We start from the raw sequence: 15,654 nt of genomic DNA on the forward strand, positions 1-15,654 counted from the left end.
TTAATTTAGTTTAAATTCAAATTAAATTTTTGTTTTTATTAATTTATTTTTTTTTATATCTTTTTATAGTTTATTTTGTATTTCTCTTGTGTCATATTTTAAAAAATAATTAGTATACTTATGAAAAAAAAAAAAAAAAAAATATAAATGGAGATAAAACTGATGTACAAATTTTTTCAAAAACTAACAAAAAGTTTTTATAAATGTTCGATTGAAGTTATCTTAACTGTGACAATTAAATAATATTTATTAATAATGTTATATTAAAAAATAATAATAATAATAATTTTATCAAATATTATTATATTTATAAATATATTATAAATATTGTCATTGAATGGTGATAAATAACTATTTTAATTATTTAAAAAATGAAAAGTTTTAACATTTGAATGCAATAATTTTCGAGACGAGTTATTACACAAGGGACTTTTAAATATTATATGCATAATAAAATTAAAAAAGTTTAAAAAAATATAAAAAAAAACTCATCAAGGAAGCGTGTTCTGATAATATAAAATTTTATTTTTTTATTTTTTTTTTATCACCCAACATTAACTACATGAAACTGAGTTAGTCAAGTTTTCTATTTCGTAAAAAAAAGTTACTAATTGTTAATAATTTAAAAAATAAAAAAATCAATTCTCAGTATACGATTTGAAAATAAAAAAAAAAATAAATTTATATCAGTGTTAAAAAATATTGTATAAAAAATAATCAACAATTTTTATTAAATCCATTAAATTGCTTGATTTTATTTTTTCCAATATTCTATATTTTTTTTTCCATTCATTTTTATGAATGTAAATGCATATGACAGTCATTATTCAATTTTCAATATTGATAAAAATAAAAAAAAAAAATTCGAAACAAATTGCTAGCCAATAATTACACTACCGGGAATTTCATTTCATTCAATAATAATAAATAATTTATTTTATTACTTAGCACAAGATACGAATCAAGAAACGAGAAACACAAACAAACATAAATTAATAAAATTAAAGGTAAATATATATGACGAGAATTCTCTAGATCATTCAAAAGACCACTAATAATTTCAACAGACGACGAACAATATGTATATATGTAAGTAATAACCATGACAAATTAAATGATATCTCAACCGAAAACAGACGTTTCTAATTATAGAGACGAAACGTGTCTACTGATATCAGATGATAATACCAATTAATTTGATTGCACAAAGTAAAAGGTTAATTAATTTTTTTTATATACAGGTGTGGTGTAAAAAAAAAAAAAACGTCAGCAAATTTTAATTATAATTTCAAATTTTATTGTATTCAAAAAAAATGTGATGGCATGTTTTGGGGATTTGTATTTTTGTGATTAAAAAAAAAGTAGTAATTTTTTTTTCATTTTAATTTTAAACCAGTGATAGAATGAAATGTAAAAAATATTTTTCTTACTTTAGAGAAATGATATTCAATTCGACCTACTTATAAGAATATTATGTTTTAGAAAAGCTCTGACAGTTTGATTAAAAAGAATTGAAATAATAATTTATTTTTTTTTTTTGAATTATTAGAAAAGTGATATAAAGTTTTTCAATATGTCAGCTTTTTAAATATTTATTTTTGATTTTTCATTTATGATTAAATGGAATGTATTGTTAGATAAATTCAGTGTGACTTATTTGTGAATAATATTCGTGTATTTTATGTAAATAAACATAAATAAAGTTGGATATATTTTATTACGTCCCATTTAGATTTTGTATATGTTGAATGATTACAAGATTATTATTCTCAAAGTTTTGAAATATTTCTTGATATTAACAAAGTGTTTTGCATGTCTTAATTATTTGAACGTAATGAATCACTTCTGTTTTTGTTGTGTCTTTGTAATAATTTTATATAAAACTGTCGAAAATTTTAAAGTTTAACAAGTTAAAAAGTCAAGACAACTTTGAAATATAATAATTGTTTACAGTTCACCGAATTTAAGACAAAAGATTTTTCTTTAATTTAAATTTTAGTTTGTTATTTTACTTGGTACTTAAGTCACTTAATCAGAATAAATTGTTCTTAAACAATTTATTACAAAACTTTATTTTCCATCAATTAAAAAAAATATTTAATTTAAATTATTAGTAAACGAATTTAATAATAAAATTTATTTCCTAGTTTTCCGGGAATCCATACAGTATTATAATTTTTTTATAAAATTATTCAGTACTTTGTTTTTTTATCAGATTAAATAATATTTAAATTTCATTGAACATCAATATAGTTCATCAAACAGCAACATATTGTTTTTTTTTTTTTTACTTGAATTTATTTTAGTCACGGAATTGACCGATAAATTTAACTTTCACATTTAAATAAATAAAAAAAAATTAATCTGGAAAATTATTAACGTCATAGAAATGATAATTCATGTATGAATTTAATTTAATATAAAAATAAAAAATACTTTAACCGAGTATATTGATTTATTTAATTATTCATTCAATTAATTTTTACTAATTGTGTCTGGTTTATTTTTTTTTTCTTTTTTGTCTACTGATTGAAATGAATGTCAAGTAAAATTACTTTAATAAATAACCAAAAAGCTAAACAATTAAATTAACGTTAGCAGAATAATGAAAATTTTTTAACTTGAATTTGTAGATTAATTAAAAAAAGCTTTGAAATTTAGGTTTAGCCTTCCAAAAAAAATTAAATTAAATTTAAAAGTTTATAGTATATGTTCTTTAAGGTTTAAAAAATTCTATTAAAAATTTTTTACTTTATTTTTTATGATTATTATTCGCAGAGGTCAAATTCTTAAACGCATATCCGAAGAAAAAATTTTTCTCGAGAGATTTTTTACTACTTTTTTTATAGCTGCATTGTTGTATGATATACCAACCTTTTTTATGTCATTTTACCACCCACAACCAATAGAATTACACACCGGATGTTAATGTACATATCTATGTATAAATAACACATATATATCCGTTCCACTTTACCTGCCATGTTGTGAGAAAACCACAAAAGCGTTCAACGTAAATCTGGATTTAAAGTAAACAAGAATCACACAGAAAATACTCGACAAAATAAGTTTAACAAAAGTAACTATTCAAATACCAGACTAAGGCTGTATCAATTAATTATTAACTTTTTTTTATTTAGTAAAGTGTAACTCAAACTTTTTTAATAAAATCACTAATATTTTTCATCTACGGTAGCTTGAAAATACACCCAATATGCCACTGAGACTCAAAATAATAAAAATTATATACCAACGAATTTCATAAGAAAAAATACTCAATCATTTTGACAGATAAATTTTGCAAATTATAATATCATTATACCATCACTTAAGTGTCATTAAAATTTAATATTTTAACTTTTATTATTAGCTTTAATTACTAAGTAGTAATTACTGAAAAAATTAATAAAATTTATTTTTTATGATATGAATTTTATGTGTAAACTAAAATATTATTTTTATAAAACTCTAATGACTAAAATTAATACAAAATTGTACTAAATTATCAATTAGTCATGAACTATTTGGCGCATCATTTTGCTATAATACGATTGTATTGATCGGTGTATTATAATACAATAAAAATTAAGTGGTAACAAATGACGCGTAAATTTATTAGCAGATATTTGAGTAAATAATACAATACCATTAACTCATGAATTTTCAATTTATTTATGAAATGAAATTTTTCAGTTGATTATTCAATTACAATCTCTCGAAATAATATGTCAAAAACACTTGAGTTAAATTAATAAAAAAATTTTTTTAAATACTTGTATATCACTTGACTTTGAAATATAAACTTGCTAACTTGAGAAATGTTATTAAATTTATATTATAATAATAATTACTATTATTATTATTTTAATATGTTAAGAATTTCAATTTAGCTGGTTGATAGAAACTTGAAAAGACGAAGAAATTTAATTTTATGATATCAACTAATAGTGTCATGGTCATTAGAGTTGAATAAAAAAATTTATATCAAATTTAAATTTAATGTTCTTTTTTAAAAAAATTAATAAAAAGTTGTTTTCAAAAGAAAGCTTCAAAATGAAATGGTAGTTTATTATTATTATTATTTTTTCTTGTAAATATCTTTATTTTATAAGTATAAGTACGTAGTTTTTATATATAGATATTAATTTTTTTTCTTGGAAAATTTTTATATTAACGTTTAAGTTTTAAATGATTACACAATACCTCTATTCGTTGAACAAAAATATAAAGTGAAAATAGCTTTAATGTATAACCCAAGAAAAAAATATAAAAATACCTTTTCATGTTGAACCTTTTCTTCAGCATAAAATTTATTAGTAAAAATTTTTTTTAATTTTTGTACTTTTATAATAATAATTTGAGATAGATATTATCGTTGATAAACGAAGCGTATCATGCATGAAACCTTTTAAATCATGTGGCAATTTTTGAAAAATAATTCTGCAAATTTTACGAGTATTTTTTATTTTTTTTTTTTGTTAGTTTAGAGGATAAAAATTTGTTATTTTTTTTATCCAAATAAATGAGAAAAAATACAGTGAGTATAAAAAATAATGTATTAGTAATGCATGTATAAAATAAGAATGTATAGTGCATTCTTAAAAAGGGTAAAATTTAAGGTCAGTTGATCTTGGTCTAAAAAGTTTTAGTAAATTTAAATTTATAGCCTTCAAAAAAAAAAAAAAACAAATACCAAAAAATTTACAGAATAACGTTATTCTGTCGTACGACAAAAAAAAACATTAAAGATTAATAAAAAAATTTTAAATTATTTATATGCAGTTGTGATCACTTTACAAAATAACAATATCAATGATGTATCATCATAAATATAAAATTGAATTTCCAAGATGTACATCATAGACAAGTGGAAAAACGTCTGAAATAAAATTCAATCGAACAAAACTATATTTGAACATCTGGTTAATCATAACACAATAAAATAAAAAAAAAAAAAAAAGGCTACAAACTTTTTCAAATCTTCAACTTTTATTTATAAAAATGAAATTTTTATAAACTCAGAGACTTTTACAGTTTTTTTATACAACTTTTTTTCTACAATAAATGTTAACTTACTTTTGTGAAGTTTAAAATTTTCCATCTATCATTTTTCTACGTCAAATATTATTTACAGTTCAAAAATTAGATATCCAATTTTTATATGATAAGGAATTAAAGTTTTACACAATTTTTTTTATAAATTTCTTTGGTCGAAATAGTTTTAGGAAAATCTACATATGAAAAATAGTTAAATACTCACAATAGCTGTCGAAAAATTCCAACACTTGTTAAAAGCGATAACATGCTCCAGAAAATACTTGAAATATATATATTTTTTTTTTTTAAAGAGAACGCGTTGATGACTCAGGTCAGGTTGGGATAAGGAATTGAAAAAGCTGAAGAGACAAGCAATTACTTGACATTAATAGATGGCATTCATTTAAACTTCCTGGAATGTCCTGCTCATCAAATTATAATTATAATTTCAAATAAATCAAGATGGCTGCGTCCATGACTTCATGTTGGATTGTGTTGGATCGTTTTACACGTTTGTTGTTAACCATTCAGTCTTCCAACCTATCCATTCGTTCATTTGTTTTTCTTTTCTTTTTTTTCTTGTGACGTTGAAGGAATATTTTTTCCTGTACTAATTGTTTAAATTCAGTGAAATTTATTTTTCCAACAACATCAGTTCATCACTCAACATGTATCGAATAAGTAAGTGATAATTATTTTAATAATTGTAAAAATTTAGTTGCTGAACAAATATACCGTAAATTATTTTATTTTTTTTGTCAACCAGATGATCAGACAAGACAAATGGCATGTAATTTTTCATTGCCAATAACTTCACCAGTTAATTCAACAATGACATCAGCTGGATTTTATGATTCATCAAGCTATCGTGAGAGTTATTCAATTTCAACACCAAATGTTACCAGTCCAATTGATAATACAAATCAATATTATTTAAATAATGTGAATAATGTATCATCAAATGGATTCTACAATGATTCATTAAATTATCAAAATGGATATTATTTGAATCAATATTATTCAAATCAAATGAACAATATGGAGAGTACAAATGACAGAAGTACATCAAATCCTCCAAATTATATAGAAAGACAAGATTCCTTGATGCCAAGTATTTTATCAACACGTAAAATTCATGTAAATCCAAGTATTCTTCTCTCAAATCACCAAACACGTTATTCAAATCAAAACCCACTAGTATCATCATCAGATACAGATTACACAAATGACTCACAGTCATCACAAAATGATTATGATGTAAAAACAAAATCAACATCTCCTGAGCTAAGACGTAGATCTTCACGTGATAAAAAATCACCTCGTCCAACTGCAACAAGTTCAAGAAAAGCCAGAAGACGTAGATCAAGAAAAAGATCTGATGCATCTGATGCATCTGATGCACGTAGATCAAGAAAAAGATCTGATCCATCTGATGCACGTAGATCTTCACGTCATAAAAAATCACCTCGTTCAACTGCATCACTTGCAACAATTTCAAGAAGAGACAGAAGACGTAGATCCAGAAAAAGATCTGATGCATTGAAAGAATGCATTGATAAAATACGAGCAATTGATGATAATACAAAAAAAATAAAACCAAAGTGTATTGATGCAAGAGTTTTGTTAAATGCTAAAGCAAAATATAAAGATCAGTTATCAACAATAACAAATAATTTAATTGATGTTTTAGAATCTAGAACTCAATCAGTTGACAAAACTTTTTCACCAATTGAACTTAATACTACAAAAAAAAATTCTTTGGCTGTGAGAAGTAATCGATATTCTCCAATTCGTTATGATGACTCAGAAGACGATAAAAATACTTCATCTTCATCCAAGAACAATCAGAAAACATCAGTTAGTTATAAATTAATTAAAATTGAAAAAACAGAAGTTGATGATGATCATGAGGCACCATGGGATTAATTCAAGTCCAAACATTAAAATTTATAAAAAGTGATAACAAAAACATTCCTGCCAATTGAAAATATTAATTATATTTTGTGTTATTATTATTAATTTTTTGTTTGCATCATATTTTGGCAGAAATTTTTGTTAATATTTTTAAAAATTTATCATTCATAAAAATATTATAGCTGGTTATATAATTAAATTAATATTATTTATATTATTGCTTTCTTAATTGATAGAAAAAAAAAAATTAATAGAATTGATTTTCTGGATGTTTTTTTAGTTGATAATATATGCTGGATTAATTAATTATCAATATTTTGAAGCATTATTAATTTTATGTCACTTAGTTGTAATTATCTTTATATATTCTTTTTTTTTTTTCATAAAATGATATTATTTTTTTTATATAGTAAATTGATTAATTAGTTAATTGGTTAATTTTATATAAAACTACAATTTTTGAATATTCAATATTTGAAAGTAAATATTAATTAGCAAGTTTTTTTTTTTTTTCCTTTTTTATCATATTATTTTTACATTTCCATTGATTTATATCTCTAGTATTTGAATAAAAATATTCTATCAATGTTGAAGTATTATTAAAAATAATTATTCACATGTAAATTAACTGTAAAATAAAATTTGGCACGATTTTTGTTAATTTTACAATGGTGAAAAAGATAAATAAAATGAGAATTATTTTGAATAAAATTTATAGTGTTTATTGTTTAATTTCAATTAGCATGACTGTCAATTATTATCATATCTGTTTTTTCATAAACAATAATGGTATAATATTAAGTTGGTCAAATCGATGAATAATTTTTCAATAATTACTGATAAATATAATTTTTTTTTTTACAATTAAGATGTACAGTATTTACATCGTCATGATCAATAATTATTATTTCAAAAATTAATTAAATACCATGAAAATTGCTGTTGTTATTTTTACAATTGTTAAATAATTTATTTGAAATAAAATTGATTTGATGCAAAAACACAATACACATATTTTAAAACAATACTAAAATTGTCAAAAACAAAATGAATTTAAACAATTTAATTTTGTCTATTTGGCCAATGAAGAAAAATTTAGAATTGTTTTTAATAGCATCAATATTAAAGAAAATAATATAATAATAATATTGCTGTTAAAAAATTAAACTGGCAGTGAATTATATTGTTTAATTTATAAACAATATAATTATTTAAAATAAATTTACCTTGATATATCAAAGTAAGTTTATTTAAAATTATTAATTCATGATCCATATATTCATTTAATAAATAAAAGAATATTGGATCAGGTTAATAATCAATGAAATTTTTTTTAATTAATAAAAGTAAATAAAAACGGCCAACGGAATGATTTTGTTTAAATTACTAAATATCAGAATATTATTTTTTTTCATTGAACAACTGTTATTATTATTATTATTTCATTTGTAAAAATAAAGGCGACAGTTTATAATTTATAATTTTAATTATTACATATTATTATTATTTATTATTATTATAAAATAAGATCACATAGAATAAGATTCACAGTTACTTATCGCATTTTATATTTATAAAATCATTTTGCAAGCATCGACACTGTAGACAGTTTAAATTATAAAGAGAAAAAAAAAAACATAACTACGGTCAAAATTAAACTGATTTAATTCAGTGAGGCAAGAAGGTGAATTTTTTTTATTTTTGAAATTTTAATATATGTTTTTTGTAGTTGTTTGAAATAATGACAGTATTTTTTTTTTTTAACTTATGTAAAAATACAGTCAATTAGATATAATTTGTATTTTTGTTTTCTTCTCAAAAAAGGAAAATTATTGTTAATCTATTATACAATTATTTTAACACGTTGATATTTTACAATAATTATTACAATGCAGTTTTTTTTTATGAATTTGAACACTTCATATTTAAGGTGATTTTTAAATCAAGCCAATTATCTATTCAAGTTAATGCCAGTGTTTGGAATTTTTTTAAAAAATATTATTGAATGAAGATTTTACTTCCATTATACTTTCTTTGAATTATTCAATTTTTTTTTTTCATTTTATTTCATAAATAGACCAATAAACTCGATGAGATAAATTTATGGAAATTAATTTGTCCATGACGCGATGAAAGATGAAAAAAAAAAAAATGATAATGACTAAGACAAAAAGTTATAATTATTTATAAAATAATTATAAATAATAACTGATTAATTTTCTTAAATTTAATTTATATTTATCCCAACAGTCAGGAAGAATTATTGAAACATCTCATCAATTGCTTACTTTGACTAAAAAAAAATGAAAAAAAAAATTAGAAACTATTTCTCTTAATTTACAGAGAAAAAAAAAAGCCTTGAATTGCAAAATATTATTTTGCAAATTGATATTACACGTGTAACAAGATTGGCAAGTTCTTGTTACGCCCCCACGACACATCACGTCGATCAACACCAGTCACAATCCCCATTGTTTATAAAGTAATTAATAACAATTTTATTTGTGTACTTGAATATTCCCAGAGTGTAATTCAATATAAATTAAATAATTAATCAGAGGTCATTTATTTTAATAGCAAATCAATAATAAAATCATAGATTAAATTACTTTTTTTTTTTACACTATTATTATTTATCATATTAAATATAATTATACTTGATAAACCTCTGATTAAATTACCAAATTTATTAATAAACATGTTTGTCAATTAAGAAAAGAGCAAAAAGAATAATTGTCATTATAAAATAATAAACTAAATTTTGTAATTTCAGATATTTCGATATTTGCTAAAATGAATTTTAATTACAATTTGTTAATGAGGATATTTGCTCATTATTTAACGGATATTTGCATATACGAAAATCAGCAATACTGAGTGTTTGATCAACGCGATCGATTAGCATCCATTATTATAAAACGCTAAACGGCCGTAGGGGCTCTTATGTGTCAGTGCCACTTTGCCTTTTGTGCAAATATATCGGCACGTAAATTTTGGGCAAAGCATATTCCAAGTATCTGTAAAAAAAAAAAACAATTAGTTAAATGAAATATATATTTATATAGGTAACAGAATTTATTAAATATATTTTTTTTTCAATTTTAAAATTAATATTATCAACATTTAAACACTAAAACATGTACAAACGTGCACAAGCAATAATTTTATTACAAAATATAAAAAAATAAATAAATGTGTAACATTGATTAATTATTATGCAATTAAATTTTTATTATAATTATAATAAAGAATTTTGATATTAAATTTATTCTTTTTTATAATGATGAAGCTTTTTTTTTTTTATTTTAAAAATATACCTGTGTAAAAGCTGTTGCGACAGCGCTAGTTGATATAAGAAGTAAATTTCTATCCATCCAATCCTCAGCTGCTTGAATACATCCTCTTTCGTGTATTTCCAATTCTCGATTCTATAAAAATAAATTAATTCAAGAAAAATATTCTACTGCTTACCGATTTTTTTGATGAACATGTTTTCAAGTTATCCAGAAACTTTTATGATAGTTTTGTTAGAATTGGCTGTGAATTATTTTTCAAGAAAAAATCATAATAATTGGGTTGGGAATTTTTTTATTTTTTTTCTTCTTCTAGTCTTAAGCTTTTTAATTATTAAAAAATCAACATTAACAATATGATATTTAATCTAAAAAAAATTTAAAAGCTTTTTTTTTAAAAAAAAAACCTTTTGACGAAAAAAAAAAAAAAGATATGAGATAATTTATTAATGCATTCTGTATTGTGTGTAAAAAAAATATATATATATATTACAATATTGCGTGTTAAGTTTGCATTAGTGCAGAGAATATTATATGACTGCTATTGTTGATGGTAATACTCTGAATTTAATGTGCAGTCTGGAGGAACAGTATATTAATTATACAGTTGATAAAAATTATTAAAACATAACGAGTCAATATAAACTAAAAAAAAAAATATGGCTCAAAGTTTTTAGGTAAAAATAATAATTTAATAAAATATAATAATAACAGTATAAATATTTTTTCAATTATTTTAATAGTGTATAAATTTTAAAATTTATACACTAAAAAAAAACTTACCTGATAATAAATTTTGTTAATTTTATAATACTATTTGGCAAATAAAATAATTTTAAAAAATTTACAATCACGAATAATGAGAATGTGCAGACAGAAATGCATGAATGGAAATAAAACAATGTTTATTTGAAAATGAAATATATAAACATAATTGTTTGTGCAAAAAACAAAAACTAACATTTTTATATAATAATTTTTTAATCTTTTTATTAAAATGTGATCGCACCCAACTGTTTTAGCAAAGCCACTCTTCACATGGTAATCATTTTTTTCGCGAAGCTTTTCACTCAGACTTGCTTATCGATGTACTCACAAAACCATTATACAAAAAGTAAATAAAAAAAATTCAATTTAAAAATAAACAAATCAATTTAAAACGTTGAGTATACCAATCACAGTATTAATTATCACGTAAAAAAATATTTTAAAATAGAAAAAAGGTTTTTTTTCTTTTATATATATATATTTGAATTGTAAACAGTAAATTTTTTGCTCCTTTTTCTCATTGTCGGTTTATTTATTAATTTAAACTTTGAGACAATCAGGAAAATATTTTAAAATAGAAAAAATAAAAAAAATTGTGGTTATTGACCAGATGAAAAAGAAAAAAAATAGGAAATATTTACTTGGAAATTATACGAGGAAAACATGTTCACCAAAAAAAAAAAACTTTCAAATAATGTGGTATTATTGTTAATTTTTTTTCTTTTTTTTTTAGATTAAACTTACGTTTCCTGGTTTTCTAACGTTATATCCACATTGTTTATTTTTCGTGATACCCTAAAAATAAAAAATATAAATAATTAAAAAAATATATAAATAAATATATATAAAATTAAATTTTTATTTACATTCATTGTATTAGTTTCACGTTTGCAGCAGCTGAATGGCACACCACAAGCTTCACTTGAGCCAATTTCAATTGATGAACAGTTGAAATAATTATTTCTATCCCAATCTTTTGGTCCTTCAATTCCACAGCATTGTAGCTATTAAAATAAAAATACAAAACAATTATAATAAAAGTAAAAAGAATTGTAATTATATTAAATTGTAATTGTATTAAATTTTTACCCAGTCTTCTTGAATCCAATCGATGAGATTCTGTTGATCCGGATCATCTCTGTAGTGTATTATAAATGCTTGAAAACCTCCAGTTGCTTGAGCTTTTATCTACAAAATAATATAAAACTTTAATTCTTTTCTTTTGTCATAATTATCAAACAAAATCAATAGACTGTTAAATCAATATCAATTTAATTACGAGCTAAATTAATCAACACATTTATGAATTATTCAAATTTTAATAATTTAATAAATTCAATTGATTTAATTTAAAATAACAATAACTCATATTAACAAATTCAATATGTTAATTAAAGTTTTTTATTTAATTTGTATTTAAAATGACTAAAATTATATTAATCTTGCTTTTAAAAATTTTATTCAACATCTCTAATTACATTTCAAGTATTTTAATTATTATTATTTTACTTTTTTTGTTGTGTATTTAACTTTGAAAGAGCAAAGTAGAAAAAAAAAATTCTCGCTATTAGTATCTTTAGTTTATTAAAAAAGATAAAAAATAAAAAAAATATTTACCCAATCCTTGAAAATAAAACTCAGAACACCAAGAGTCATTTCCAGCAACAGCAATGAAGTCAGAATAAATGAATACTGCAAAATAATAAAATAAATAAATGATAAATACATTTAATTATAAATTAAATTGAAAAATAGTTAATTTTTTTATTTAAATTTATGTAAAAATATTTAGTGTCAGAATTAAGTAAAAAATTTAATATGCAAAAATGTTTTTATAAATATCTTTTGAATTTTTTTTCTCTTTATAATTTATCCTGAAAAATTCTAAATATTTATTTTGATTAACTTTGATGTTTAAAATGTTTAAAATGTTTTTTCATCAAAAATAAAAAAACATAAGAAAATTCTTTAAATTCAAAAGTTGTTTAGGTAATTTTTGTAATTTATTTTTAAATAAATAAATAAATAGACTCACAGTTGCTAGTAGACATGTGTTTTCTCTTAATGCACCAACACATCCAGTAAATCCAATGACAGTTGCGATTGTACCTTTAAAAAATAAATTGATTATAAAAAAAGAATAATTAAATTGTCTCTAAATTGTTTATCAAGTAACACGATTGTATATTTTATTTGTAAATAATATTTTGAATAGTTGCAGAGTGAAGCCAAGATATCTCAAATTCAAAATTTGCATGATCCAATTAGTATATCAGATAGTTTAGTGGTTAGGATATTCAAAATATTTCAAACACTTGAAATTCTAGATCAATCCAAATACCAAACAATTTATCAACTAAATAAATCTCTATATAAAATACAAAATTTATTATTTCCTTTTTTTTTTTTTTTTGCTAAATAAAAAAGCTCATAACTCATTTTATAATTCTTTTCATCAACTAAAAGCTACTCTTAAATTCGAGTTAATTTTCAACGTAATATTTACATTAGTTTTTCATTAATTTTTATTCCATTAAAACATTAATTTTTCAATTTTTATTCCTGCTATAATTTTCAAGCTTTATATCTAATTTAACTTTTGAATAGTTTTTTTTTTTTTTTTGAAAAAGTTAAGAAAATAATTATAATATCATAAATATTATAATCATGGTTTTATCAAGTAAATTTTATAAGAAAAGAATAAAATAATAATTCATTTTTTGCCTGTCCAGGGTTTAAAGAATTTAAGAATTTTGTGAAAAACTTTTTCATACAAGATGCAAGAAAATGAAGCCAACAAGACTGAACAACTGTTAATCTTCCAAAAGATTCCCACAAGGACAGTAGAATGAACTCTGTAAAGAAAACCACATTTCATGTACAAACAAGAATTTGTACTTGAAAGTTTTAAAGTTTTATTTCATCTCAAGCCAAAACAACTGGACCAACTGTTGTTCATAAACCATGATACATAAATTAAATTTAATAACTATTAACATTAGCCATGATTTGAAATAATTTAGTAAATTACATACTTAAAATTAATCTTTGATATTAACCTTGAATGAAAGTTATTTATATGATCCAATTAAATTAGTTTAACAACCTTTATTGAATGGGCAACTATAAACTATTCTAATGGATTGTAAATTAAATGAATATCGATTTTAATTCAACTCTCTTATACCACTGTATAAATATATTACATATCATATATAACATCTATATTTATCTAACGTTTATGTTGTAATTGTAAACCATTGTTGTTTGCATGAGTTCATACAAAGTTCATTTTTGAAAGCTATCATTATATAGTATCATATTGTTCATTGACATTTAATACATTAAAAATTATACAAAAAGAATATAATTAAATATTTTTTTTTACTAATGAATGATTAAATAAATTAAACAATTAATTTAAAATGTTATAATTATCTGAATTTGATTTATATTTGTGTTTTTATTTACACATTGAAAACAAATAAAAAAATAAAATTTTATGAATAAAAAATAACCAATGTATATTCATGAAAATAATTATAATATATAAACAATAAGTTTTTTGTTGATATTGCAGCGTGAATGTGCTAATTTGGAATTGCTTCAACAGCCTAGAAAATGCTTCAGCAGTTAATAATAAATTCATGTGCCTTGTTGGTGTATATCGAAATATACACCAACTCAAATTTTCAACTTTTATCGATATAAACTGTTATATGCTAATTTTAAATGTAAAAAAAAGAAAAAAAAATTACACTTTTTTGCTAACTTAAATTTGCAATTTAATAGAATTTTTTATATTTATGTATATTAAAATCTGGATTGAATGAATATCAATTATTATTTTTTTAAATTTATTTATTGTGTCAAAACAAAAATGTAAATGTCAATTTATATAATAAAATTTTTTTTTTAATAAAATAGAATTCCAGTAAATTAATAAATTATTTTAATTTTTTTTTTTCGTGTAATTAATTAAATTTTTATATTTATATTTATATGAAAATTTAATTAATTATACAAATATATTGTGCATGTTTTTAATTAGATATTATACGAATATTATTATTTTGAATAAATGATTTTATATTTTTATTGTTTCAATTAATTCCAGTTTTCAGTATGCATTAGTATTATCATGTATTATTTAGGTTCGATAAACAATTTCTGATATAACCACATGAAGCCGGAAGAATAATTTCAATTTAACAATACTGCATTATTGATGACCAGATACTATGCTAGACATGGTCGTCCAGACTCATAAATATTCCACAAAATTATATTTAAAAAATGATGATGAACAATCATAATATATTTACATTAATTCACGTAAAAAAAATATTATAAATAAAATATTAATCTTATAAATCACAACTAAATAAATTAATCATAAAAATATTTAACAAGAGCAAATAAAAAAAAAAGCAACAGCAAAAAAGCATTGTCAGTAAATGTTATAATCTTTACTTTCTCACTTTAATGCTTATCATAAAAATTCTCTGCCTAACGGATTATGTGATTATTACGGGAATAATCTTTTCTTTTTATATATAACGACATATGAGAATTTTTTTTTAACAAATTAAATAACTGTCTTGGTGATTATTGATGAAATTGATAGATAGAGATTGTAAAT

The 15,654-nt window shown here is 21.3% G+C and overlaps 2 protein-coding genes across 2 annotated transcripts; one reads left to right on the forward strand and one right to left on the reverse strand.

Moving 5' to 3' along the window:
- Positions 1-5,550: 5,550 nt before the first annotated feature.
- On the forward strand, positions 5,551-7,094 carry LOC122850013 (uncharacterized protein DDB_G0287625-like). Its single transcript, XM_044148964.1, has 2 exons — positions 5,551-5,718; positions 5,804-7,094. The coding sequence occupies exons 1-2, from the start codon at positions 5,706-5,708 to the stop codon at positions 6,961-6,963; spliced, it is 1,173 nt and encodes a 390-aa protein (XP_044004899.1). The 5' UTR covers positions 5,551-5,705; the 3' UTR covers positions 6,964-7,094.
- Positions 7,095-8,899: 1,805 nt separating this feature from the next.
- Positions 8,900-13,147, reverse strand: LOC122850014 (tetraspanin-5). The gene is made up of 7 exons (XM_044148965.1): positions 13,048-13,147; positions 12,630-12,704; positions 12,102-12,200; positions 11,879-12,016; positions 11,757-11,807; positions 10,269-10,379; positions 8,900-9,968 (listed from the first exon to the last, which is right to left on the reverse strand). Exons 2-7 carry the CDS (start codon positions 12,666-12,668, stop codon positions 9,900-9,902), a joined length of 507 nt encoding a protein of 168 aa, XP_044004900.1. The 5' UTR covers positions 12,669-12,704; positions 13,048-13,147; the 3' UTR covers positions 8,900-9,899.
- Positions 13,148-15,654: the final 2,507 nt, after the last annotated feature.

This window comes from Aphidius gifuensis, linkage group LG2 (genome assembly GCF_014905175.1).
Source record: "Aphidius gifuensis isolate YNYX2018 linkage group LG2, ASM1490517v1, whole genome shotgun sequence".
In the NCBI taxonomy this organism is placed as follows: domain Eukaryota; kingdom Metazoa; phylum Arthropoda; class Insecta; order Hymenoptera; family Braconidae; genus Aphidius; species Aphidius gifuensis.

Excerpts from the sequence above, each read along its gene's own strand:
- LOC122850014 (XM_044148965.1), bottom strand. The coding sequence starts at position 12,668 with ATGACTCTTGGTGTTCTGAGTTTTATTTTCAAGGATTGG. Across the intron at positions 12,201-12,629 it reads GTTTTATTTTCAAGGATTGG|ATAAAAGCTCAAGCAACTGG; the intron begins GTAAATATTTTT and ends ATTATTTTGTAG. Across the intron at positions 11,808-11,878 it reads GTGAAACTAATACAATGAAT|GGTATCACGAAAAATAAACA; the intron begins GTAAATAAAAAT and ends TTTTATTTTTAG.